Source organism: Crocodylus siamensis, chromosome 12 (assembly GCF_052110815.1).
Source record: "Crocodylus siamensis isolate JL-2025a chromosome 12, ASM5211081v1, whole genome shotgun sequence".
In the NCBI taxonomy this organism is placed as follows: Eukaryota; Metazoa; Chordata; order Crocodylia; family Crocodylidae; genus Crocodylus; species Crocodylus siamensis.
In genome coordinates this window covers 38,379,828-38,405,550 of record NC_143406.1, presented here as the reverse complement: position 1 = coordinate 38,405,550, position 25,723 = coordinate 38,379,828, and the positions used below count along the sequence as shown (strand labels likewise).

The 25,723-nt window shown below is 39.3% G+C and overlaps 1 protein-coding gene across 1 annotated transcript; it reads left to right on the top strand.

Moving 5' to 3' along the window:
• The first annotated feature begins 1,068 nt into the window (after positions 1-1,068).
• On the top strand, positions 1,069-25,595 carry CCZ1 (CCZ1 vacuolar protein trafficking and biogenesis associated). The gene is made up of 15 exons (XM_090024628.1): positions 1,069-1,299; positions 4,056-4,153; positions 4,252-4,345; positions 4,443-4,520; positions 5,465-5,512; positions 6,106-6,189; positions 9,677-9,852; positions 13,285-13,366; positions 14,866-14,927; positions 15,987-16,098; positions 16,763-16,796; positions 17,224-17,341; positions 22,067-22,225; positions 24,023-24,150; positions 25,237-25,595. The coding sequence occupies exons 1-15, from the start codon at positions 1,198-1,200 to the stop codon at positions 25,290-25,292; spliced, it is 1,431 nt and encodes a 476-aa protein (XP_089880754.1). The 5' UTR covers positions 1,069-1,197; the 3' UTR covers positions 25,293-25,595.
• The last annotated feature ends 128 nt before the right edge of the window (positions 25,596-25,723 follow it).

The following is a 25,723-nucleotide window of genomic DNA, read 5'->3' as shown; positions in this document are numbered from 1 at the left end:
TCACCTTGCCTGTAACACTCACTAGCTATGTTATATCCATCTCTTTATCTTTCATAAGCAGGCTCAACTGCTACTCTGAGATTAACCTAGAAGAGAAAAAAAGAGAGACCTGAATGAAAACTGCATGTATTGGAATAGTATCATCCATCCCCTTTTAATTGCAGCCTTGATAATTTTTTATTTTCTGTGAATGCTTCACTAGTGGCACAGTTAAGTTGGCATTGACAGTCTTATTTATACTGGATGTTAATTTACACCACCATGATGCTTACAAGCTTTACTCTTAAAGATGGTGTTCTTGGTTCATTACTGCTGTTTTATGAAAGCATAACTCCACATTGGAATAACAGAAGGGTTAATGAAGCCTTGCATTTCTAGGAAAATCATCACCTACTGCAGAATATATTTAATGATGTCCAATCCTACTGTGATACAAGGGTAACCTGTATACAACAGCAGGACAAAGCCAACCTTGGAGACAATGCTGCAAATAAGTAATGGAGATCAGGTGAAAGAGAATGGAAGCATGCTTATTTTTCAAATAGTACCCTTCTCAACTTGCTTGCAACTTTACTGTACGTTTCTCTAAGCACAACTTTGCCAAAACAGCTTTGTAAGGTGCAGAGTTCAATACCTCTGCCCTAACCTACTTCAGTTAGAGAGGCCATAAAATATTTTTCAAATCGAGCCCAGTGATTTGTAGCTGAACTAGATCATAACTCTTAGAAACACCACCAGCTGAGTATCAACAAATGGCAAGTGATTTAGACTCCACAACATCCCTTTATAAAGTGTTGCATTAGCAGGCCTTGCTTCCTTGTTGACCAGCACATTTAATCTATCTGCATTCATTTAAGCAACTGCAACCTCCGTGTTTAACACACACTTCTGACACTTCTCAGGTTTTACATTTTTGTCAGAACGCGGCCAGTGGTTAAGCGTCTTATTCCTCATTTGTTTCTGGCAGCATTGGGAGGGAAATTGCCCTAACACGCGCTCTCCCCATAGGGGGCGCTCCTTCCTCTCTTCCCCCGGGGAGCTGCTGGAGCACTTCCGGGTCGGCGCCGTCCTCTTCCGGGGCACGAGGGAAGGCGGAAGTGCTGCGCCGGTCTGTGCCGGCAGCGGCGGAGGCTCCGGGCTGTTCCCCGATGGTGTGTGGCGGCCGCTGGCCTCCGGCTCGCTCGCTGCAGGCGCAGGATGGCGGCGGCGGCGGGGGGAGCGGGCCAGGAGAAGCAGCTCGCCCCGGCCCTGCTCAGCTTCTTTATCTACAACCCCAAGCTGGGGCCCAGGGAGGGCGAGGTACCGCGGGCGCCGGGGGGGAGCGGGGTTTGGGCCCGGAGCGCGGCTGCCCCGTGCCGGAGCTTGTCTGCAGGCCCGTCCCCGGCGCCGTAGCCCGCGAAGCTGCGAGGACAGGGCGGACGGGCTGCACTAGAGCTGCGCGGCCCCGTCCCTGGGACTGTAGGTGGGAGCCGTCAGCCTGCCTGGACTCGTGTGCCCCTCCCCCCCGCCCCTTCTTTTTTTGTTCTTGTTTTCTTTCCTTCATTTTTGGTTTTGCCGCGACCTGGTTCTTCTCGGAAACCTGATTTTGTTTTCCTTCCCTGGTCAGAAAACTTCCTGCCAGCCCCAGGCAGGCCTCCAAGGAACCTGTGCGGTGACAGGAGGCGGCAGCGGGAGCCCGAGGAAGGAGCGGGATCTGCCATGGGGGTCCCTGCTCTTGGGCCTAACAGCTGGGAAGGGTGGAAAGCACCGGGAGCCTGGGAAAGGAGCCACTCTGACAGCGGGCAGAAAATAGGCACCTGAGTCACACCTTCATGCATAGTCAATTGGGCTGAAGGATCGATGCTTTTAAAAGAGGCTTTTTAGCTTCTTTCAGAGATCCTTCAGTAGCCTTTAACTGCTCTGTTATTTCCGGTGTGTGATAATACCATGCAGCACTTAGCACTTTTCACATCCAGAGTACTTTGTGAGCATTAAGTCATTACCAGGAAACCTGGTTTTCTCTGATTTAAAAAAACAAACAAACCAACCCCAATTTTTGGTTAAAAAAAAAAAAAGTAACCCCAAATCCATATTTTTCTGTGGGTTTGGTTTTGTTTTTTGTTTTTTTTTAATGAAACACCACTAATATATAGATCTGTGTGTAGTGGTGTTTCATTTTAATCATGGAAAAATGTGGATTTGGGGTTACTTTTTTTTAACTGAAAATTGGGGATTTTTTAAAATCGGAGAAAACCAGGACCTAACATAGGTAAATAATTCAGTACAAAATGAAAGTTAGTAGAAACGGTGATATTACCAGCTGCTTATCCTTTCAGCTGCCTCTTGGCCCTGTGCACATTGGGAAGGGTCCTGATGTACAGGGGGGCTGGGAGATAAATGCTGCTGCAGAGCTCTTCTGGCCTTCTGTACATGGGGACAAGTCCCATTACCCAGTGTCCCTGAGAGGTAGTCCTTTCTCTTTTTTTCTAAGAAAGGCATCTGTTTGTTGCAGTGCACTTCTGAATGAATCAAATTGACATAAAGATGCTTTTATTTTATCTTGGTTGTGAGTAAGTAGATCAGTGGTACTCTATTGGGGTGTTGCAGCCCCACAGAGGATCTTACAGTGCCATGTAGAATTGCCCCACGCACTCCTCCCACATTAGGCTTGTCTGATGACCCTAAAGCAGGCAGGACAGCTGGTTTGTGCTGTAGCCCTTCCTGATTTGCCTTCTCCTTCTTCCTGCCATGCTCCCCCTGGAAACAGGCACATGGGACAGTTATACTTGCCATGCACATCTATTTCCAGGAAATGGCATATAGGGTTGTAGTGTGAAGAGCTGCAGCATGAGCTTGCTGTCTTGTCTGTTTTAGGGTTATTGGAGGACCCTAATGCAGGAGGAACGTATGCACGTGCCACAGCCCTTCCTGGTGTGGTTGTACACCAGACACATGGGGCAGTTTTTCTTGGAGGCACCAGCATCTCATGGAGAAGCACTGAGATAAGTTGAACACAACAGTGGTTCTCAAGTGGGGGTGCTGCCACTTTTAGAAAAGTTATGGAGGGGTGCCCTGACTCAGAAAATGTTGGGAACCACTGAAGTAGATGAAACTAGTAAGTTAATGGCAGCAACGATGCTGGCCTGATCTGTCACGCTATTTGAGATGGTTATAGATGACATACTAGTTTGAAAATAGCCAACTGATGCATTACATTCTGCCTACCTCTCTTCCTACAGTTCCAGCTGTCTGATTTAAGATACTAATTTACTGTGTGTAGGTACATATGGCCTCTGTTGACTAACAGTATCTGATAGCATTATAGTAGGCTGTTAAACTGGTGCTGCAAACCTCCTGATTTGCATCTATTTCAGTGACAAATGAAGTAATACTCTAATGTACTTTGTGCAGAGGTTTGTCGAGTGCTATAGGAGAAGGCAACTATATTGTTAATAATTATTTATTTTTTTGTCAAAGCAGTGACTTACCTATCTGGTTACTATATGAAAGGAAATGAAGTGTTTAACTTGGTAAAACGTTTTAGCTTTAAATGTCCATCTCTACAGAAATGCTTCTAGAATTTGTTTTAAAGACTTATAACTTTAATTTTTTTGATAAAATGTATGACTAACATCATAAAGTGTACTTAACCTTTCTATAATGTTGTACACCTAACCTGTTTGCTGGGTGTTCAAGAAAATAAGCTTTTTTTTTTTTTTTTTTAAAGTACAGACTAATGTTTGCATGAGTGTGTAGAATAAATATCTTGCGTGGAAGTTATATGCAGAGAGAGGTAAACTGGTTTCCCATCCTGCCTTAAGAGTGTGGTGTTCAGATGAGCTGTTATGCAGTTGAAATAGTGATTCTTATATGTTCCAACTTTTGGATGACAGGCCCTATCAATGTGCAGTGCAGGATTTTTTTATTAGTACCTAAGCCTATTTTTATTACAAAATTATTTTAAAACACTCTTCAGAAAACTAAGGAGTTTGTTTATTTAAAAGTGATTTTTTTTTTTCCTGTTTTAGTATTGCTATTTAAAATTTAGTTATCTTTATTCTTATTTCAAATTTTAGGAAGAAAAGAAGATTCTATTTTATCACCCAAACGAAGTAGAAAAGAATGAAAAAATTAGAAATGTGGGGTTATGCGAAGCCATAGTACAGTTCACAAGGTATTAAGCAGTCATGTTTGCATAGCTTATTACAAAAATTACACAAATTGTATGCTTTTTAGAAATTGTCCTAAATGTATCCACATCATTTTTCCTAGGACCTTTAGTCCATCCAAACCTGCAAAATCCCTGCATACTCAGAAGAATAGACAATTTTTCAATGAGCCGGAAGAAAACTTCTGGATGGTCATGGTATTTGTATACATGATCTATGCCTTTCTAAAATATGAAGTTAAAATGCACTAAATATGTTCTGCATTGTCTAAGACCAGTTTGTTCCACTTCCTAGGTTGTAAGGAATCCCATTATAGAGAGACACCATAAAGATGGAAAACCAGTCATTGAGTATCAAGAAGAGGAGCTACTGGTAACAGTCAACTATTCTAATTTGTCTTTATTTTTCAAGTTAAATTTTATTTGTAACTTCATTTTTTTTAAGAATAAAAGAGTATCTTTTATGTGGATAGTATTTTAGTTCCTGAGCTGCTTTGGAATTGATTATAAGAATATAGCTGCCCACTGAAAATAGAGGGTGTAGGACAGAAATTTTTGTAACAGACTTTTAAAGGTAAGCTAGACAAAACTTTAGGAGAGAATAGCCAAAGAGGACTTTAAAACTACACTAAAAGTATAGAAACCTCAAGAATGAATTGATAGAAACACCAAATAGTTAATAATTGTCAGGTTGAGCATTGCATCATCAACTCATTCTACCAGTAAGCAGGCAAAGTAATTATGCAGATGGAGCAGTGTTAAACCACTGCTTAGCCTGCTTGCACTTTTCAGTGTCTACATGTGAGATGTTGTTTTATATTGAGAAATTGTTCCTTCAAAACAAACCTATCTTTTTCTTATTGCCAGAAAATAAAAACCCCTAACGTTATTCCAGTGATAACTGGAGGTTGAGTTTTCCATTGCCCTAAGTCCTTATCTTCCTGTTACCTCTGCATAAGGGTCAGGGGAAGTTGATTTGGAATCAACTATATTTATTGATAAGCAGACAGTTATTTTTATTTCAGTCGCATTGTTCCTTCAGTATATTAAATGTATACATAAATTAATACCATCTGCTTTACATGCAGGAGTAAAAATCACTTATGAACTGATAAAATACCTTACAGGTGCACTGTAAATGCTTTTTCATCTGTAGCCATTAACAGCTAGAAATTGTTAAGGTGTTGTGAAATGTACTTTTTAGATATAAAAAATGGTATTACTAAATCTTGGTTTATATGCTCAGCCATGTAGGCTAGACAAATTTTTTAGAATGGTGCCTTTTTTGTATTTAATGCTTCATTGTCCATCTTGCAGGACAAGGTTTATAGTTCAGTTCTACAGCAGTGCTACAGCATGTACAAGGTAAGGGTAATATCTTGTTATACTAAGATTATCCCTTCAGGGATGGAAATAGAAAATCTTTTGTCCCCTGCCATCTGAACATAAGCAAGTAACTTACCTTTAGATGCCAGACTTATCTATAAAATCCCTTTTTTTCCCCTGAAACAGTGGTAGTGATGATGAGTAGGCAAAATGATGCCTTTTATTGTCATCAGTGTTGTTCAGTTCACTGTAAAGATACTAAAACTATTCCTTCATAGTTTCACAAAATCTGCTCTGTTGGGTAAGGACCCATAATTTGCTTGTCACAAGGTAAGGGCACAGGATACAGTAAACAAAAAAAGGTCTTCGTTTCTTCACCGATACATGGCCTTTTTGTAATACTCAGTTTTTGATTTCTATGAATTATGTAAATTAAAACCAGTTCAAGAGTGGAAAGGGTAAACTTGAATCTAAAGAAGAGATTTTTGAGAGAGGAGGACAGTTTGGAAGTATGGAATTGGGAAATTGGAGTTGTGTGCAGAAATTCAGTTACAAGTTTATTAATTTATGAGAAATAATTGTATTACAATTACGAAGTTACCTCACTAATGCATCTTTTTTTGAACTGTTAGCTTTTTAATGGCACATTTCACAAAGCCATGGATGATGGAGGTATAAAAGTTCTAAAAGAGAGATTAGAGAAATTCTTTCACCGGGTAAGTTCTGCTGTTTTGTTATACAAGCACAGTGTGATACTGGACAGGAAATAAAATGCACAAGTCCACTCTCTATCCTTCTTGTAGTTAAATGCAATGCACAGCACATGGAATGCGATGGGAAGACCAGCGGAGTGAAGCGCTAGCTGGACAGATAGATAGATATCTATAGATGTAGAGAGAGATTTTTTACACGTTATTGTCACAATGCGTATTTTGTGGAAGAGTCTCTTTGGAAGAATTTTGAATAAATAGTGTATGGCGGCTTGGTAGGCTGCAATGAGTTGGTTAAATATGGTTATCTTTTAAAGGTGGATTAATCCTAATATCTACATCAAAACTTAAAACCTGACAGTTGTTCTTAAAAGGCTAAATCATACTTGCTAATATTTCCCCAATAGTCGGTTCAAGGTAATATGCATAACTATATGGCATTACACATAATTATACAGCTGTGCTAGTACTCTCGAAATCAGCAGGAAACATTCTGAATTGATTACCTTGTGTTGTAATCTCTGTGCATGTATAGACACAGAAAATGTCCCATAGAAGTGTAAAGAATGATAGATAATTCTTGTGATTTTAAATCTGGGTTATATAAATGACTTGGGTACAAAAAGTTGGTATTCACATTATAGGTAGTGCTGGAATTGATACCCTAGAGAGAGGTTGCTGACACTTTACCAGCAACTGGAACCAGATGTGATAACTTCCAAAATTTAATTTTCAGGCTGGAATTTTCTCTACTTGCTTTTTAATTTAGACTGAAATTTTATGAGGTTTCTACATGATCATTTTAGCTGCTTTAGACAAGAGAATAAGGTGTTTTTTCCAAATAAGATTGCTAAGAGGTCACATCTTGCAGAGTTGGAAATACAGTTCAGGTCTGTAATATGGGCAATCTCATCAATTTAGCTTTTTTCAGTGATGCAAAGCATGTGTACTATCCTTGGTAGAGAGAGAGAATCTGCTGTTACCAGTTAGTTCTTCAATTGTAGTGGTAGAGGAATATATGTACCTTGCTGCCTGAGGCAGGATGGACAGTGATTCCAGTGGCTGAGTTATACTTTTCAGGTTCCTTTTAAAAAAATAGAGGTGGGGTAGTTCTCTAGTGTTTTAAGAGATCAGATCAGGACCAAACAAGATTCAGTTGGCCTCTGCCCCAGAGTACTGATGTGATGCTGGGCAGGGCTATGGTTATGCCTGGATAGAAGACAGGACTATGGACAATTTTGATTCTGTTACTGCCTGTTGCCTGACTGAATGTGCTTAACTTTGCCAGTCAAATATTCTTTTAAAGTAGTTTTTCTGAATAGTACAGTAGATGTGATGTATACCGTGTATAAGTTACTGGTTTATTTCTGAATAGCTTCTTCAGTAAGAAAAGGGCAGTAAAATAGCTTCCAAAATACTGTTGATTCTTATTTGTTTTTTTATTGGTAAATCTCTTTATTTAAAAAATGACCTCAATTTTTTCCTCCGATATTTAACATGTTTTGCTGTGCCCCAGGTGCTATAAATATGGTCTAACTGCACAACTGATATTTTATCACAAATAAATAAAATATATAACTTAATTAATAAAACAGAGCAAATGAATAAAATACATTAAATGTTCTTAAATGAGTTCGGTCATAACTTATCACAGAAACACAGTTGTCATCAGATCCATTTACTTAGTAGTATGGCATAGGTCTGTGGCTTGCTGGGAAAGCAGCTGGGTATATATCACTGGCTGCTCTAGTTCAGTGCTATCTTTGTATTGCCATTCTCCCAACACTTCTTTACAATTTATTTTGTCTTTAAAAAAAATATGAATAATAGACATTTTCAAAGGTGAATTGGTTACTTATGAAAGTAAAATAATTCATGTCTAAGCTTGAATAAGCCCTCATTTCTGCATGATTAATAAGTAAAACAATTAATCTACAGCTAGAAAGAAAGAGTAGATGTTCCAGCAGCATAGTGCTTTTCCAGAGTTCTTCCAGAATTATAGAAATAGCTCTAGTAAATAACTTACTTTTATAGCAAGAAACAGGAGGCTCAGAATGATCTCAAGTTCATGCAGTACAAGATGTTGCAGCTGAAAGCATATTGGGGTTTCAGGGCCTTTGGGATTTTCCTAAAAGGAAAAATGTAGTCTGCAGAACTATTCATGTTTTGCTGCTGTATTCCTCTGTACATCTAGTTTAGACTATAGCTGGACAAAAAAGCATGGTAAAGAATTGATTTTTGACTTTACAACCTTAGTGCACGGAAGATTGTAAAGAAAACCTCAAAAGGGTTAGGTGGAAAGGAAAATGAGGCAAGTTTGTCTTTCCAGTGGGGAATTTCAGGTGCGTAGCAAGCACATAATGCTTTTCAACCACAACAGATGTGAATCACGTAAATTGTTCCAGGTATCCTACAACTGCATCAAGACACAGTAGATGAATTGGGTCTTGGTGCTGGTGCATGGGCTGAACTGCATAGCTGCAAGGTTGGAACAAGTACCTGCACTTCATATACTTTTCTTATATCTATATATATCTCACAAATATCAGACAGACAGACCTGCAAAGAAAAAATACATGATTCCCTGCTTATTCCCATTCCCTTTGGAGCTGCATGTGATGTAGACATTGGTATTTGAAAAATTTTAAAGCATTCTGCTCTTCCATCTAATGGATTGGCTTGGCTAACTTTATGAACTTGTAGAAGAATGAATGCATATAACTGGTAGAATCCAACTTTCCTATATTGCATATTAAGAACTTAACTGAATTTATAATAAATAGTTCTAAGTGTGCCAACAGAGTATACTACGCTGAAAGGAGTAGAAGTTCATCACTTTTTGCCTTCTAATAACATGAAGTGACAGTACAGTTTGCCCAGCGTTTGTATAGATCGTGTGTTTCAGCAGGTGTCTTTGATGTTTTTTATCTAATGGCTGATGCAGCTCCTCTTGTGGACATACGCTGCGCTGGGCTTGGTGTGGGGGTGCACCAAGCTGAAAGTAAAGCACTGGGTTTTTGCTGGGGGCGGTCCCTACATTTTGTCAGCGGCCAAAGCTCTTGTATCTTGAAAATACCCTACACAGATATTGCAGTTTCCTCAGTTACTTTCTATAGAAATTGTGAAAGGTGTATTTTGTTTGTCTTTTTTAAATTAGCTTCTTGCTAATAATTCCACAGTTATTTATAGTACTTATCATCAGGAGGATTTGGCTGGGCTCTATTTTCTTCATGTCTTCTTTTATGAACCATCATGACAAATAATTAGCAGGGTATAGATTATTACTTAAAGTTATTAAACCAACATTTAGTGCAGTACTTCCATACCCTAATCTTTATGAAGCTGTGAGCAGGTAGTGAAGAGCAAGACCCAAAAACAGTTACTGACAAAGCTAAGGTATAACTTTGAATGTAGATTTTAGAGGCTTTAAAATATTGAAAAAACTTAAAAAAAAACCCCAACTTTTTCCTTCCCTTTATGTTTGTTTCCTCAGTATTTGCAAACACTGCATTTACAGTCCTGTGACCTGCTGGATGTGTTTTGTGGGATCAGCTTTTTTCCACTGGATAAAATGACTTACTTGAAAATCCAGTCATTTATTAATAAGATGGAGGAAAGCCTGAACATAGTCAAATATACTGCCTTTCTCTACAATGATCAGTTGATCTGGTAGGTACTTCAATTGTGGATTACAGGAGGGAAATTTTTTTAATAACTATTTTTGAATTGCTATAGTGACAGTTCTGAGAAGGTATTCTCTTCATATTGCAGGAAAACACAGAGCTTAGATGTGGTAGAAAGAAATAAAACTTAAATGAAAAGAGAACTTTTTAGTGGGATGAGTGAAAAGATTGATGGTCAACAGTTTTCTTTCCTACAAGGTTGCAGGCATTATAGATTGTAAGAAATGCCTGAAAATGCTAACTTTTTTTGTGGCAGGCAAGTTCCTTCTAATTATGATGCGCATAGATGTGCGTATGTAATATATGCTTTCCTGTAGGATGTTATAGAGCAGTTTTTGGATTGGTCCTGTAACCAGCTATTCTTTCTTGATGATTCCTGTTCTAGAAATGTGCATGGGGAGATTGGAAGAGAGAGCCATGCATGAAGAAAGCTTTTACTTTGTGATTTGGAAAATAGTATTTGAGTTCTTGCTCATTTCTACATAAATATGATTTTGCTTGCCAAGCACTGTCCAAAGTGGAAATGTCATTTACACTATCAAGTCACTTTGCCACAGTTGCAGCTCTGTATGCAATTTTGTGGGCACTTTTTCTTCCCCAGAGAAATCAGAACTTTGAGAGTTAAGTTGAATGCGGGTGTTTAGCTGGTTATTTAATCTACTGGTCAAGAACCTCACAGCGTACATTTGTGGGGTTTTTTAAATATCCCTCACAAAGTGAAGCTGTTGCTGTAAGAAAACTGGAGATCACACTTTCATATATTTTTTTAAATATTTGCAATTCAGCTGAAGTATTTTGCCAGTTTGTTTAAGTACAGTATTTAAAGGCACAAGCTGTCTTTCAGAGGTTTTTTTGAATGATGAGTTACAATTGGCACCCACGCCAAATATATGAACAATGCCTTGCTTTCTATCTGTATTCATGCACTAAATCTGGGGCTTGATCTTTGATTTTTTTCTAGTGCCCAAAATCAACAAGAGGTAATGGTGCTTAATACTGGAGAATTTCTGTTCTGTAGACTTCTGATATTCAAGGGAGCAATGAGGATGTTGACTTCAATTCAGACAAACTTTGAACAGTTTGCTAATGTGAAAACCTTGCACATGTTGTTGAGGGAAAGATGTTACCAAATTACATTGCTTCCAAATAATCAGGGAGAGATTTCAGACTTGATGTGTAAATCCTATTAATGTCATAATTGTTGTAATTCTTACATATGTACACATGTTGAACAATATAGGGTCATACTCTGAAGTGACTTGCTTTGTACAATTTGACTGACTTCAAGTGGAGTTATAAATCAGAAATTGGTCTCATCTTAATATGGAGGGTGTCATAAAAAACAAAGTTCCCTGTCAGGTTTCTTATGGTTTCTTTGTAACAGGGAGAACAGAAGTATGTAGGACTTAAGTTACTTACTGAATCTCTGAAACTCAACTTTCATATATCTGAAGTGGTCCATAAAATGGATAAATAGCCCTGTTCTAAATAGTGTACTGCCAGAATTGCTGTATTTTGTTCTCATTTTTATTGTACCTTATGTCATTCGGATTCTGGGTAGTTATTCCATCTGGTAACAATTTGCAATTGTTTTAAAGTGCCTTTTTACACCTAAAGAATAATGATGAATTTGTACTTGAATTTACAAGCTGTTCATTTAGAAAAGGAGAGAGAGGTGTACTTTGCAGCAGTCTGAACTACTTTTAATCCAGTCTGACTTCATTTGCAGAAAATATGAACAGATTGCATTTTTAACAGAAACCAAGTACTGTCTGGAGCTTGCCGCATTAATGTAATTTAAAACTGATAACTCTTCAGCTGTGTGTGATTTTTAGGGTGTTTATTGACATGGCACAGCTGCTTTTGGCATCCTGTTTCAATGGAGGAGCAGCTGTGTAAGGCTTGCATATTCACAGGCTATTGGGAAGTGAGGGGAGACTTGCAGAATGTTTAGATGAGAAATAATATGCAAAATAATACTTAAAGTAATCCATGTCTCAGAAAATAGATTCCCATTTCATTTGTCTAGATTCCAGTACATACTCAATGTAAGTTTGCTTATGAAATTAAATGGAGGATAATAAACTGAGACAAGACTTTTTTTTAAGCTCATGATGTGCTTGCTTGTTAATTTGAATATATTATAACTGTTTTACAGAATGAGCTTTCTATCAAAAAGAAACCTACCCTAGTATTTAACTGTAGTAAAGAAAGTGGTGGAGGAGTGCAGCCAAGACTGTTTTTTATGCAGTGCTGCCAGACTGCTGCCCCCCCCCAGTGCAAGTCGCATTCTTGTCTGTGGTGTATACGTGATATACATTCATGCCTTAATTTAGAGTACAAGATTAGATACAGTCATTTTAAGATTGGAAATCAAATGGTGAGATGAGGGTAGGTGGGGTTGCTGGATTGGGCACGGGGGTGGTGGGGAAGGTGGTTGCTGTGCACAAGAAAGGGTCTGGCTGCCATGACCATCCTTTGGGTTTGGGTCTGTCTTGGGGGCATCCCCCTGTAGGCCCTGGGGTGCCATTGGTAAGGCCTCTTGGCTTGTATTGGCTCACGTACCTCGGCTGTAATCTCGTTGATCTGAGGACGTAAAGTCAGTGCTTTCCCATTGTGTCCAGAAAAACTGAACACAGTGCTTATTGGGGTACAGTGATCTCCTCCAAACAATTCATACCCCAGTTCTCACCCTTTACCTCTCACTTCAAATGTCTACTGCTCCCTCAGCTGGCACCTTATGCTTGAGCAGCTTTCAGGCCCCTCCCTCCACCCCCCACATTTTCATCTGTAGCCCCTCTGCCCCCTACCCAGGCTCAAAGCTCTACTCATGGTCGCACAGCCCCTGTGTGTGGAGCCTCTGCTGCATGGCCTTAAAATCCACCTTCTTCCTAGTCTACCATACCTGCAAGTCCCACTCATGACCTCAGCTGTCCTTCTCAAGCCTTCTAAATGGCTGCCCCTGTGGCCACCACTTTCCTAAGCCTGGCTCCCCCCAGCCCACCCATGTGGCACAGTGTCCATATGCCCCTCCTTAGGTTCTTAGCTAGCCTTCCCCAACCTCCGGAGCCTACCTCCAACCTCAGTGAACTGCTAATCCTTTGAATGGCAGGTGCTGCTCTTCCTCAGGCAGTCTCACGTGTGGGGGGGAGAGGTCCTTCTTGGTCCCTGTGCGCTAACTAATTTGCATAATAGCAGGTTCCCACTTATTGGGAACGTGGTGTGCAGTTACGTCCTGAGCAGATGACTGCAGACACCTGGCACTGGCACCCGCCACATGAGTTATCAGTTCTGTTGCTGCCAAAGACGTCAGCATGCCCTGCTCAGCTGTGGCTAGAAGGGTGTTAGCTGTGGTGCAAAACGATCAGAGAAGCAAAGCAGGAAAAACCGTTTCTATGTTAACTTTTTTCTGTTCCAGGAGTGGACTAGAACAAGATGACATGAGGATTCTGTACAAATATCTTACGACGTCTCTCTTTCCAAGGCACATGGAGCCTGAGGTAGGGATATGTCTAGTCTCACTTTTTAAATAACTTGGGATTTGCTTTTTATACTTTTATCTAATATAAATAAATTCACTTGACTGGAGCTCTCAGGAAATGAGAAGGAGAGCAAATGTTCTTTACCACAGCATCACAGTAAAGAGCTGTTGGTAACACTGGCTTCTGAGCTGGAAGCTTGTGAATCTTACTCCCATGCTGAGGCCTGAATCAGACCAAATGACTACCATACAAGTGAGCTACTGTAATGTTATGTTGCATTCTGGAGCAAGCAGTCCTTCTATCAAAGTCCAGAAATGGAGGTGTATTTGGTTTGGTGACCTGCCAAATGAATGTTAAATATCTCCTGGCTACACTGATACTGGCAGGACTGTATAATAAGTAGGGGCTGGGATAATTCAATGCACTCCCCCCCACCCCCATGGAGCTTCTGAAAGACACATTGGTAGATATGTAACTGGCCACTGGATGTCACTCTTGGTGTTCACAAGTGGAAAAGGAGCAGTATTCCTGCATTTCTATATGTGTAGATAGCCCATGTGCTATAAAGACATACAAGGATTCAAACAGAAGTGGGTCACAGTAGCTGACCACAAGATGTGGGTCAACTCGATGTAAATACTAAAAATATTAGAATTGACTATAAACAGCAAAACAAAGGGAAGTTATCTACAATACTCAGTGAAAAGTACAGAAGTAAGCACTCAGTGAATACTGAGTTGTATCTGTTTTACAAACACAGTTTTAATGTCACTTGAGTATTTCCCATCAGTTCTTTCCGAAGTGTGGCTAACTAGTGTAGAGTATCAATTGGATGAAATGCAGTTCAGCCATCCAAGTAATGTTGCACAGACTATGCTACTCCTAATACATAGAAATTAGGTTTGATTGAGGAAATAAGTATGGTCTTGTGTTTGTGGCACTTGTCTAGGACTTGGGAAGTATAGATTTAATTTCTGGCTCTGCCACAGACTCTTTGGGACCCTGAGCAACTCCATCTCTCTGCATCTCCATGTTACAATGATACCATGAGGATACTTCCTTGGGTCACAGAGATGAAATTGGATGCTTATCTTGCTGGGATCCTGTGACCCCAGCTGACTTCCTGCCCTTTGGGTCGGGGGCTGGACTGGATAATCTTCCGAGGTCCCTTCCAGCCCTAATATCTATGAAATCTATGAATAAATGGTATCATGCAATTTGAGCATGAATTCATTCACTCTTTTGATTTGCTCAGGGACTGTTAATAGGAGCCATAAGAGTAGAGAGATTTATGTATCCAAGTGAAGTTTTAACTCAGTGTTCAGAGTAAGAAATGTGAAAACAGAATACCCAGGCTTTATGCTATTTCTCCTCACTTCTCCTAGTTGCATTAACTGCAAATTCTAGTGGGAGAGTTATGGCCCACTGTTTGAGCATTTTTTTTTATGACTTCCAAGCAACAAGTAATGGGAATAAGTGTCTTGTAATAAACTGTGACCTTCCTGCTTGTTTTTCAGCTAGCAGGAAGAGATTCTCCAATACGTGCAGAAATGCCAGGAAATCTACAACACTACGGAAGGTAGTAAATCTCTGCCATGCTCTTCTATTTCTGGAGGAAAATCAAAGTTTAGGCTGTTTTCGTACAGAATGAAAATGGAATGTTGGTTTTGAAAGAAGTATGACGTTTATTCTTGGAGCCAACTCCTACCTCTAGGCTATTCCAGTGGAGTTTTCCAGGAAGAGACTTTGGCCTGTGATAGCAGAAACTTTTTTTATAGTTGCTGCATACTTATCTCCCTCGTGCTGCTGTTAACACACTGTAGAGCAATGTGTTAGTATTGTTCCAGTTCCTTTTCCCTTGTGTCATAGGATTTGTCATACAAGAACAAAACAATGGTCTATGTAGTGACTTCCTGGTTTATTCATTAACTCTGAGGAGGCAACTCTGCCTGCCAGCTTTATTTTGAATGAGTGTTCCTTCTTGGCCTCTGACTTGCTTTAATCATAAAGCCTGGTTCAGTGTGTTTTATGTGTTTAGCTTTGGCAAATGCTTCCCACGGTCTGGGAAGCTCCTAGTGCACTACTCTCCTGTAAATGGATAGATAAGGTATCTAAAGCACTATGCCTCAGATGCTGTTGGACAGGTTTCTTGAGTTACCTGCTCTTTTGGCTGGTATTTTCTTTTACTGCCATTGTCTAGGACTATTTTCATGCAACTTTTCCAGAGTTTTTGGAGGACCTATTTATAAATTCAGTAGAACCTAGATCACTTGATTCCACTACTTCCTTCCTTTGGCAACCTGGTGCCAGTTAAGGATGAGCTGCATAGCTATCTGTGGCTTTTACTTCAAAGGGTGCCCTTTTCCACTCAGTTGGAAAACTGCAGTTGTACCATGCAGGATGGCCTTAGGATTCAGAGCTGCAGCAGTCAGCTAGAGCACTGCAACAGTCTTGCACAACTAGTTGTTGAAGCTATACATGTCCCAGTTCATTTACAAACCATCATCTTCACAGGTGTACTTCGGTAGATAGAAGCTAATTGTCCTCAAATATGTGCGTTTATTTAAGTTGTGTGTGTATTAAATAAGGGTAAAATATATACATAATTACATATGATCTGTTTAATTCTGGTTTTTAGGTTTCTTACTGGACCTTTTAATCTGAATGATCCAGAAGCAAAATGCAGGTTCCCCAAAATATTTGTAAATACAGATGACACTTATGAAGAACTTCATTTAATAGTTTATAAGGTACCAAACTATTTCTTCCTGCACATTGTGAATACGTAGCAAGTGGGAAACCCTGCTATGTACATTTTGTATTTATGTAGAAAGGTGCTTATGGCAGGACTTAAGAGCAAAAGGAAAGAGAGCTCTCTGGAAGTTTAAAAGTCTTCCTCAAAAATTGTGAGGGTTTGCTAGGAGGGCTTTCATAATTCAGATATTGGAAACTTGATTAAAGTTTCTGCATAACTTCTATATAGCTTTATTGACATAAACTAGACAAAAGAGCAAGCCATATAGTGTTTTTAAAAGCTCTTTGTCCTAGCACTGACCCAAATTAAATGGAGATTAGCTATTTGTAAATGGTTTTTAAGTGGATGCACACACAGTTTTTGCTCTAACAGAATGGTTTTGAAACCAGTGTAAGATACGAAGATTTCAAAAGCAAATGTGTTGACAAACCCTAGCGAGGTTGCTTTTTAAGTTCCACAAAATAGCTAGCCACACTTTAAAGCCCCTGTGAATAGCAGACTGAATAGCCTGAATTAACAAAGAAAACTGTGTCTTGTATAGACTCTTAGGAGCAGAGATTAGTTGTTTGAAAATTAAGTTACAGTAAAAGCTAGTTTAGCAATTAATGTAAAGGTTTAATTGAGTTGCTTTTTAAATGTTTTGCTTTGATTTGTTTCAGGCCATGAGTGCAGCCGTTTGCTTTATGATTGATGGTAAGTATGTATTTGTATCATTTGTTAAGAACTGTAGAAATTAAAGTATTTTCTTTTTGACTGTTTACCATTTCCCTGACTAACATCATCAGACTTGGATCTGTCTGATCTTGCTATACAAAGCATTTATTCATATTATTGTCATACTAACTTGTGCCTTGTGGATGTTTTCATAAGCTTCTTAATAATATGTTATTTCAACCGTGTGTTGCTTCAGTGGTATGGAAGGCATTAAACATTGCCCCAGGTAAGACTGTAGAAACTCCAGGCACATTGATAAGGTCCTGACAGCAACATTTGGTCCAAAATTCTTATGAATGTTTAACGCTGGCTACAAAAAAGTACATTCTGTCATTTGGCCACAAAGCTACCAAGTATGTGATGTGCTGTTAAAAAGAAAAACTCACCCTCTTAAAATTGTTTATAGCGTCAAATCCGCTAACACTGGACTTTTGCCGTAAACTGGACAGCATTGTTGGACCTCAACTCACAGTATTAGCATCAGACATCTGTGAACAATACAACATCAATAAAAGAAGTTCAGGGTTTGTACTTTCTTTGTTTTTTGCAAACTTGTCAAGTTGTTTTTAGCTTGAAGTTTATGACCCCTTTAAGGATAAGAATTTGAGCACGTACGTAAGTATTTTCTGAGTTAGTATCCTGTACATTTTGATAAGATGTTCTAGCTATATTTCTGTCTTAAGCATTTAGAGAGTCCCTATTGTCATATTTAGGTGCTGTACAGAAACTCTAATCATGTTCATAGAGTAATAAATGGATCTGGTGGTTATAGCATGGTTTAGGTTTTATATCGCCTTTTATCAAGGCCAACGTTGGTACCATAATGTCTTCCCTAGAGTAGGAGCAAGGGAACTGGGACTCACCTTTCACCAATTTATGCATATTTTTAATTGTATGGATCTAAGTTGCCTTTGTTTTGAAGCAACTAGTATGCAATTCTAAAGCTGTATCTATGCTAAACTGAGAAGCCTGACTCTGATCATACCTAGCATTGTTCTGAAGCTCATATGCTGTGCATCTAAGGTACCCAGAACTTAAAGATGTAAGAGTTTTGGGGGTTTTTTTAAGTATTAGGTTTAACTTTGCAGTTCATAGAGGTCAAATTCCTAGTGAGAATATTTGGCAACATCTAAGTTAAAAAATTATATATTTAAAAGCAGCCTCTGGAGGAACAAAGGATGGGCTGTAAATTAGTAATCTCCTTTGCAGTGATAAGGTTATAGGGTGTAACAAGGTGCTGAATTTATCTTAATTTTGTTTTACTGTGTAGGACTAAGAGAGAAGCAGAGGTATGTCATAGAGGCCAGTATTAAGTTTATCATTAGCTACTGTTAAAGTTCCTTATCTTCATGGTTTACTTGTCCAGGAAATAATTCCTTCTTGTAGTACAGCAGGGGTGTCAAACTTAACTGGATCACGGGCTAGACAAGGGTTGCTTGGCTGGTCTGCAGCCTGGATCCAGACTACGCACTGGAGCCAGCATGCAGGGCCAGCCCAGTGGCACATGCAGCCCATGTCCCATGTTGTCCCCCCCACCCTGTGCCACATGCAGGATGTAAAGCTAGTCCCGTCTTGTGTGCCACTTGCAGCACGTGCTGGCCACGCTCTGGGGTATGGACTGCCATGTGGTGCTTGTGCTGGAGCATCCCTGCACGCTGGCTCCAGTGCTGGCCTGCACTGGGACCTCAAGTCATCTTTGTCCATTGTAGCCAGTCCACAAGACCAGGCTGGTGGGTGCTGCATGCAATGTTCAACCTGTGCTAAACCCTACAGTGGGGCTGGCATATGCAGTGTGTGGCTGGATTGGTTGTGCACACTGCGTGTGGTACAGGGGGTTGATCTGTGGCATATGCTGCATGTAATGCCCATGTTGGCAAGCCCTGAACAAACCACCTGTGCTCTGAGCAGCACCCAGGGTGCTGGTTCCAGCCTGTGCACCAGACTGGCCCTACACATTGCATGCAGTATGTGGGTTTAGATATGAGAGCTGTCCCACAGGCTATACGTTTGACACAAGGTGAGACCTGTAGAGATTCTGGACATTATTAGATATTAAGCAAATTCCATGTTTACACAGGCAACAATCTGGCCAATGCAGCAATAGCAAATTTAAGTCTCTTGGACACAGTCAAGGAGAAAGTACTGTCCATAATGATTTTTAAAGTTTTTTTTCCTTCAGCTCTCCAGGGACATAACTTTGCCTGAGGCCAGTTTGCTGCTGCACTCCTGCCTAAATTTGATTCAGATTTGATCAACTGACAAACCTGCAGGAGAATATTGCTAAGTGCTGGGCAGCGAAAGAGTGCAGATCCAGGTTGATTGAACCTGTTTGTAAGAGGAAAGGAATATTTTGACTACTAGAGGTAAACACTGAGGGCTTGTCTTAAGATCTCTCAGTAACATGAAATCAATGAGCCTAAGGCTCAAGCACTACTAAACCTTAATGTGGATGCTCCCATTCAGGCACGATGGCCTTAGGTTTCAGAAACTTAATCCTCTTTTGAGGAGAATTAAGGTAAAGGGATTTAAAGCTACTTGGCACCTGAGTTAACCTCTACATGCACTTTATGTGCATTGACTTCTCTTATTTGATTTCTGTTCTCTTTCTAAGAGTCCATGTTACTGCCAGCACATGCATGTGAGCAACTTTAATAGACGGTGCCACTTGCTTTCTGTCTCTCCTTCCCCCTGCCATATGCACCATAGTTCAAAAATATAAATTATTGTATGCATCAAAATACTGCTGCAAATCTTGCACTCTGCCATGAGCACAATGTAATCTCTTGCAAGGCCAAACGAGCCACGTGCAGAGAGAGAGAGAGAGAGAGAAAGAGATGGCAACATCCTAGAGGGCAGCTGTTCTACAGGATCTCTCTGCCTGCTCTTTATCCCATGGGAAATGAAAGCTAAAGCAAGGCAATCCATCCCTGTTTCATTCAGGGATAAACTACCCTGGTTTGGTTTTTACTGGCTGTGGGGTAGGAGTCCCCATCCCCCTGCTCCGTTGAGCACTTCCAAAGTTAACAGTTCATGGCTGTAATTGTTTGGGACATTGGAGTCTTTTTACTTTTGGTCTGACCCTAAGCTCAAGGGTAAATTGTGCAGAAGCCCTTCACCATGTAAAATCAAGCAGTGGTTGTATTCGTTTTTCCTGGAGCTCCTTTGCATGTTATGCTGTAGCACCACTCTAATAGATTGTGACAGCCTGGGCAGGTAAGTTTCCCAGGTGTGCTAAGTATGTTGGACTGCAGAGATAAGCTGCAGGCCATTTACAAGATAGAGGTTTAAGGATGTGGTTCAGTTTAATGTACAGTTTGTGGATAACAGATGCACTAAATGGAAGGATTATAAATATTGGAGTTTAAACCATACAGCATATGGCATTCATTTTATGCTGCTGCCAGGTTAATATACTGTGAAGGAGTCTGTTTGGGATGATGAGGCTAGCCCTAGAGATGATTTTAATGGGTGTACTTGTTAGAAGTGAAGTGGGCTTTATGCAATACCATTGCTCAAAGGAAGTGTTGTACCTTACAGGCAGCATAGAATCGTAGGGCTGGAAGGGATCTCCAGGGGGCATCTAGTCCAACGCCCTGCCTGAGGCGGCAGGGCCATCCCTATCCTATACAATCCATAATCTAAAGTCTACATAAGACTACTGTCAACTCTGACACAACACAGACCACCCTAATCTGCTACAGGTAAAGCAAAGGAACCATGGCAGGCAATATCCTGATTCTGTAAAAGTTTATTTAGTAGGATTATGTAAGGACAGAGAAAGTTTATAGGACAAAGTTTGTGGCGTAGGCAACTGGGTGGCTTTTATCTGACAGTCTCACTTTCTAAAGAAGTCTTTAATTTCGCATACATGTGTGGTAGGCTAAGTAAATAGACACTTACTCATTTCTGTGCCAGCTTAGTCTCATTATGTAGAAACATTCCTGGGTGATGATGATCGACAAACTTCTGGTAAAAAGCTCATAAAGGAAAAGACACTAGTATTCTTGGGAAGAACTGAAGCACTCTTATGAAACATAAGTGAGTCTGCCACAAAATATTTGAGAAGCATTTTCTTCAAAAGGCTGCTTTGTCCTTTGAGATACTTAGCTGCCATACAACATCACTGTTCTAAGAATGCCAGTCCAACCAACAGCCACGGGTTTGACTGATGAATTATAGTTGTAGCATATTCAAAACAGGCAGAATTGCAGAGTCGAGTAAAATAGCTGGAAATTATGTCAGTCTATTAAATCATTAAATACTTGAGGGGTTTTTTAAATGTCACTGGGGAATTAAAGGAGTAGAAACTCATCTTATTAACGCCCTCTCAAACTTTAATGCAGTGGTGTCCTGATAACCTGATAGTTTCTTTTGGCACTAATGCAATTGGGTGACATAAAAGAGAGCAAGATATCCAGCCTATGGAGCCACTTGCTTGTGTGCTAAAGTGATAGATAGTTTTTCACTATCGTATGATGCTGAATTCCAAACAATATAACAAGTAACCTGAAGTATAAAGAGCAAGCCTAGACTGCTCTGAATTGTAGAGGCTGCTACCAAAATCAGTGTCAAATACTAACCTAAGTATAACTTAATAAAATAAAATAGAGAGACCATCTCATCTCGGATCCACTGTCATTGGCTTGGCCAGTTTGCCCAATAAAGGTTTTTCCTGATATAGCAGTCAATGGAAACCAAATGCATCACTAGAGATCCTTCATGAACCACATTAGTGATAACTTCTTCCCAGGCCAGAATCTGACTTATCCAGACTGGAAGAACGGGGAACAAGCTTCCAGGGTAGCCAGTTCAGCAACCAGCAGGATTTCAGGCCATTCTATTCATAACGTACATGGTCAGTTTGGGGAGAAAATGCTCAAAGCTACTGAATCCTTATGTGCAGGGGAGATAGAGATGTTCCCACTAGATGGATGGGGTATGCTAATAGGGCCTCTGGGGCAGGTTATGCCATTACATAGAGACAAAAAATAAAGCCAAAAAAATAGATGAGATCATAAACTTGCTTGTCTGTTGGTTTAATTGATAGTCATGGATGTGCTAGGAGTTTTAGTAGGTTTCTCTAGTTAGCAGTGTCTGCCCTAACCACAGACCTTGAAAAGTAAGGAGTACGATATTTAGTACAGAGAAAATCTACTCAGTTTGTATAATGCCTAGATTAGTGATCTTTAAATTAACATGCACGTTTAAAAAATGATGATGTTACCTGAGACATTACCTTTTTTATCTAGGTCTGAGAAGGAACCTCAATTTAAGTTTATCTATTTCAATCATATGAACTTGGCTGAGAAAAGTACAGTCCATATGAGGAAAACACCTAGCATATCACTCACATCTGTTCACCCTGACCTCATGAAGATTCTAGGTGATATCAACAGTGACTTTACCAGGTGATTTTTTTTTTTTTAATTAATGTTTCGGGTGTTTCCTATATTATCTTCTTATCTGTTGATGTTCATTCCTTAATTATATGTAGAACATCAGGCAGCTCTTTTTCCTGTTCATGTAACTAGTCATTATAATAATAAAAGCAAACTTTCCTGTTCTTGCAACTAGTTGGCATGCTATTTCTAACCTGTCTCCCTTGTCTATGGGATATTGGGACAGATTTCAAAAGGAACTGGGAGACTTGCATGGATATCAAAAATATTTAGAAATGTCAAAATTAGTAGTAGTTTTTTATAAGGGATGTTAAGGCCTGTGCTTCAGGTTAGGTCGCACTCTAACAGAATTAACATGACATGACATGAGGGGCAGAGAACTGCATACCTTACCTGCTTTTGAGTGCTTTAATCTTCCTTTGAAGCAACTAGGGCTGGCCATGTTACAGACTCTGGGTACTGGATGGGTTAGGCTTTGGATTGGATTTAGTCTGGTAACTTATCATGGAGAAAATAGGGTTTGGTTCCTTTAAAATTGGTTCCATTTACTTCCAGATGTTAACAGTGACTTTTTTTTTAGTGGACATCCTATATAAATATATGAAAACTGTGCTGCTGTTGGCTATATTCTCATAGTGCCTGTGAGACCCTAGTCCATAAGCAGGGCTTCTGCTAGCATATGGTATGGGGCTCTTGCTCTGCCTACAAGGCCAGACCAAACAAAAGCATGAAATTGTGCTAGTATCTTCAGAGGAGGAAAATCTTTTAGGACAGGCAAATTGATATACTAACGCCTTTAAAATGGTACTTAATATAAAATAGGAAATCCGCATACTTGTTTGAAATCTAAAAAGTATTTTATCTGTCATTTTTACCAAAGCTTGCCTGTTGTTTCTCTGCTTTTCTTGAGCTGACATGCTGCAAGTTGCTTGGAGCCATTTTCTGTTTGTGCTGTTTTCCTGTAAATGTCATTGCAGAGTAGGTCACAGGGAGGAGGGAACAAACAAAAGCCAAATTATACTAGGAAGCAAATGTGAAGAAGACACTTACAAAAATGAAGGAGCAGTGGCAGGTGAACAGAAGACAAGATATGACAGTTTTATAGACGGTAGTTATGACTGTTGGTCTGAAGGTGTTTCATGCAACAGTGACAAGAACCAGATATAAGAACTTCTTTATGTGAACTGTGAGATGGAAGGAACGTACTGCATTTGTAGTTAACACTGAGATGAGGGTGACCTATGCAAAAGCATCCAGCTCTTAACTTGTTTACAACCTGATCTAATTATTTAAAAAAAACAAACCCTGAAAGCTAACTAGTTGCAGGATTTTCTTCTTTCATGTTATTCATTCAAGGTGAAACAAATGCAGTACTCTGAACTATTACTTGTCCATGTGGCTTTAGGGCCAGCAAGCAGCTTCCTCCAAAGGACTCATGAGCATGGTTGTCTAATAGACCACATAAATGGTTGGCTTGCTTCCAGCAAGTAAGTTCCCCTACATGAAAGCTGCAGTCTTTGCTGGCTCTGGCTTGCTGTTTTATGTTGGCATTCAGTACACATACTCATTTCTGATGGCTGTTTCTAGCATACTGCAGTACAGTCTGTGACAACAGTTAATGTCTAAGTTATTCAGAACTTTTCGGATAGCTATACAATGAAGCTGCTCTGTGTGCTGGTAATTCCTTGAGACCTTTTTTACTTCATTGCTGTTGTTCCTGATGAGTTATTTTTCTGACTTGTCCTTCATTTATTAATACAGGCCTAGACTTCCCTAAAGGTTTGCTATATGAATCTTCTCTTACAGAGTTGATGAAGATGAGGAAATTATTGTGAAGGCAATGAGTGATTACTGGGTTGTTGGGAAAAAGTCTGATCAGCGGGAACTATATGTTATTTTGAATCAAAAAAATGCAAACCTAATTGAAGTTAATGGTAAGGAGCTTTTTTAATTTTCACTGCTCTTTTTAAATAATATTGCTGTGATCAGAATGTTGTACTAGTAGATTTACATATTTCTTTTATATAAGAAATTGACTGAGGTGTTTTTCCTCCTGACTGTCTGGGTCAGTTTGCACAAGGCTTAGTATCTGTTCCTGTTTTGCAAGGCAACTAGATCAAGATTATATAAATATTCAGCAGACTTTCAGAAGATGTTTTTAATAATTAATTAGTAACCATTATCGTACTCCTTGATTAATGGCACTGCTCTGCAAACTTAATTTAGGAATGATAAATAAATGAGGTGCATTATTGTATTTAGAAATGAATATGCCTGCTTTTCTGAACTTGTGGGTATTTTGTCATCTTTACAATAACAAAACCTACTCACAAAAGGCACTTAATATTTTAAGTGTTAATAATGATTATTTTTCCTTCCCCAAAAAGTATTTTTCACTCCACTGTAGATGTATATTAAGAAACATGTCAATTCTGATATTATTCCAATTCATTTGAATAATGAATTCTACTACTCTTAATTTACAAAGCAATTAGTAAGGGATTGGATTTCATCTGTGTGAAATTACAGGGGTTGGAAGCACAGTATTAATAATCAGTATTCCATTGTTAAGGAACCTGTGTTAAGATGGATAAAACTTAATGACAAAAAAAATGAAATGGATTAAAGGGCAAATTGACTTTGATATGTGAAAACAAGATAGGAGATGGTTCTTTAGGTGTTCCAGAGGTCACTTCACTTTCAGCAAGAAGACTGACAGCAGCAGCAAACCGGAAATACCAGCTTTAATTTAAAAAAACAAAACAAAGCATTTATGAAAAAAAGAAACTTGTGAACATGCAGAACGCAGTCAGCTTACTCCTGAGCCCCTCTTTTTGGTTTTTACTTTTTTAAATAGGAGTCTTTCAGGGTTCAGTAGAATAAATAGCAACGTCTTCTTCCTCTTGGACACAGTTTAATTTTTTTCCTCCTTAACATTATTTGTCTTTATAATAAAATATGCTCTTGTAGAACTTGCAATTCTGTGTGGCATTCTGAAGTATTTCTCTCTCTTTTTACAGAAGAAGTAAAGAAACTTTGTGCAACACAGTTCAATAATATTTTCTTCTTGGATTGATCTACAAGGGCTGATCTACTGAAGATGTCCAAATGTCAGAAAAAAACATTTTTGTTTAACATGAAAGGTTATTAGTCATATTATTGACTGGAATAATGACAATAGTAAAGCAATACTTGCTTTGTAAGAATCAAATTTCTACTAAAATCTGTAAACTCTGATCATAAGATTTTTAGATTTTAAGAATATTTATGTGCAAACTAAACCTGGTCTAATTCATCTGTACCATTCCATTTCTCAGATATTGTTATGTGAATATTTTACTGGAAAATAAAACTGATGATTGTTACCACTTTGAGGGCACTTATGTTTCCCAAACTGTGCTCATTTATTGATCAGCTGTGTACAGCTCTTCCATAAACAACCATGTAAAATTGAGGGGGATTTTGTTACAGCATTCAACTATGAAGTAGCAGGTATAGTCAAGTTTC

Coding starts and splice junctions, on each gene's coding strand:
- CCZ1 (XM_090024628.1), top strand. CDS start 1,198: ATGGCGGCGGCGGCGGGGGGAGCGGGCCAGGAGAAGCAGCTCGCCCCG. Junction 4,346..4,442: donor AAAACTTCTGGATGGTCATG/GTATTTGTATAC, acceptor TCCACTTCCTAG/GTTGTAAGGAATCCCATTAT. Junction 16,099..16,762: donor TTCATTTAATAGTTTATAAG/GTACCAAACTAT, acceptor GATTTGTTTCAG/GCCATGAGTGCAGCCGTTTG.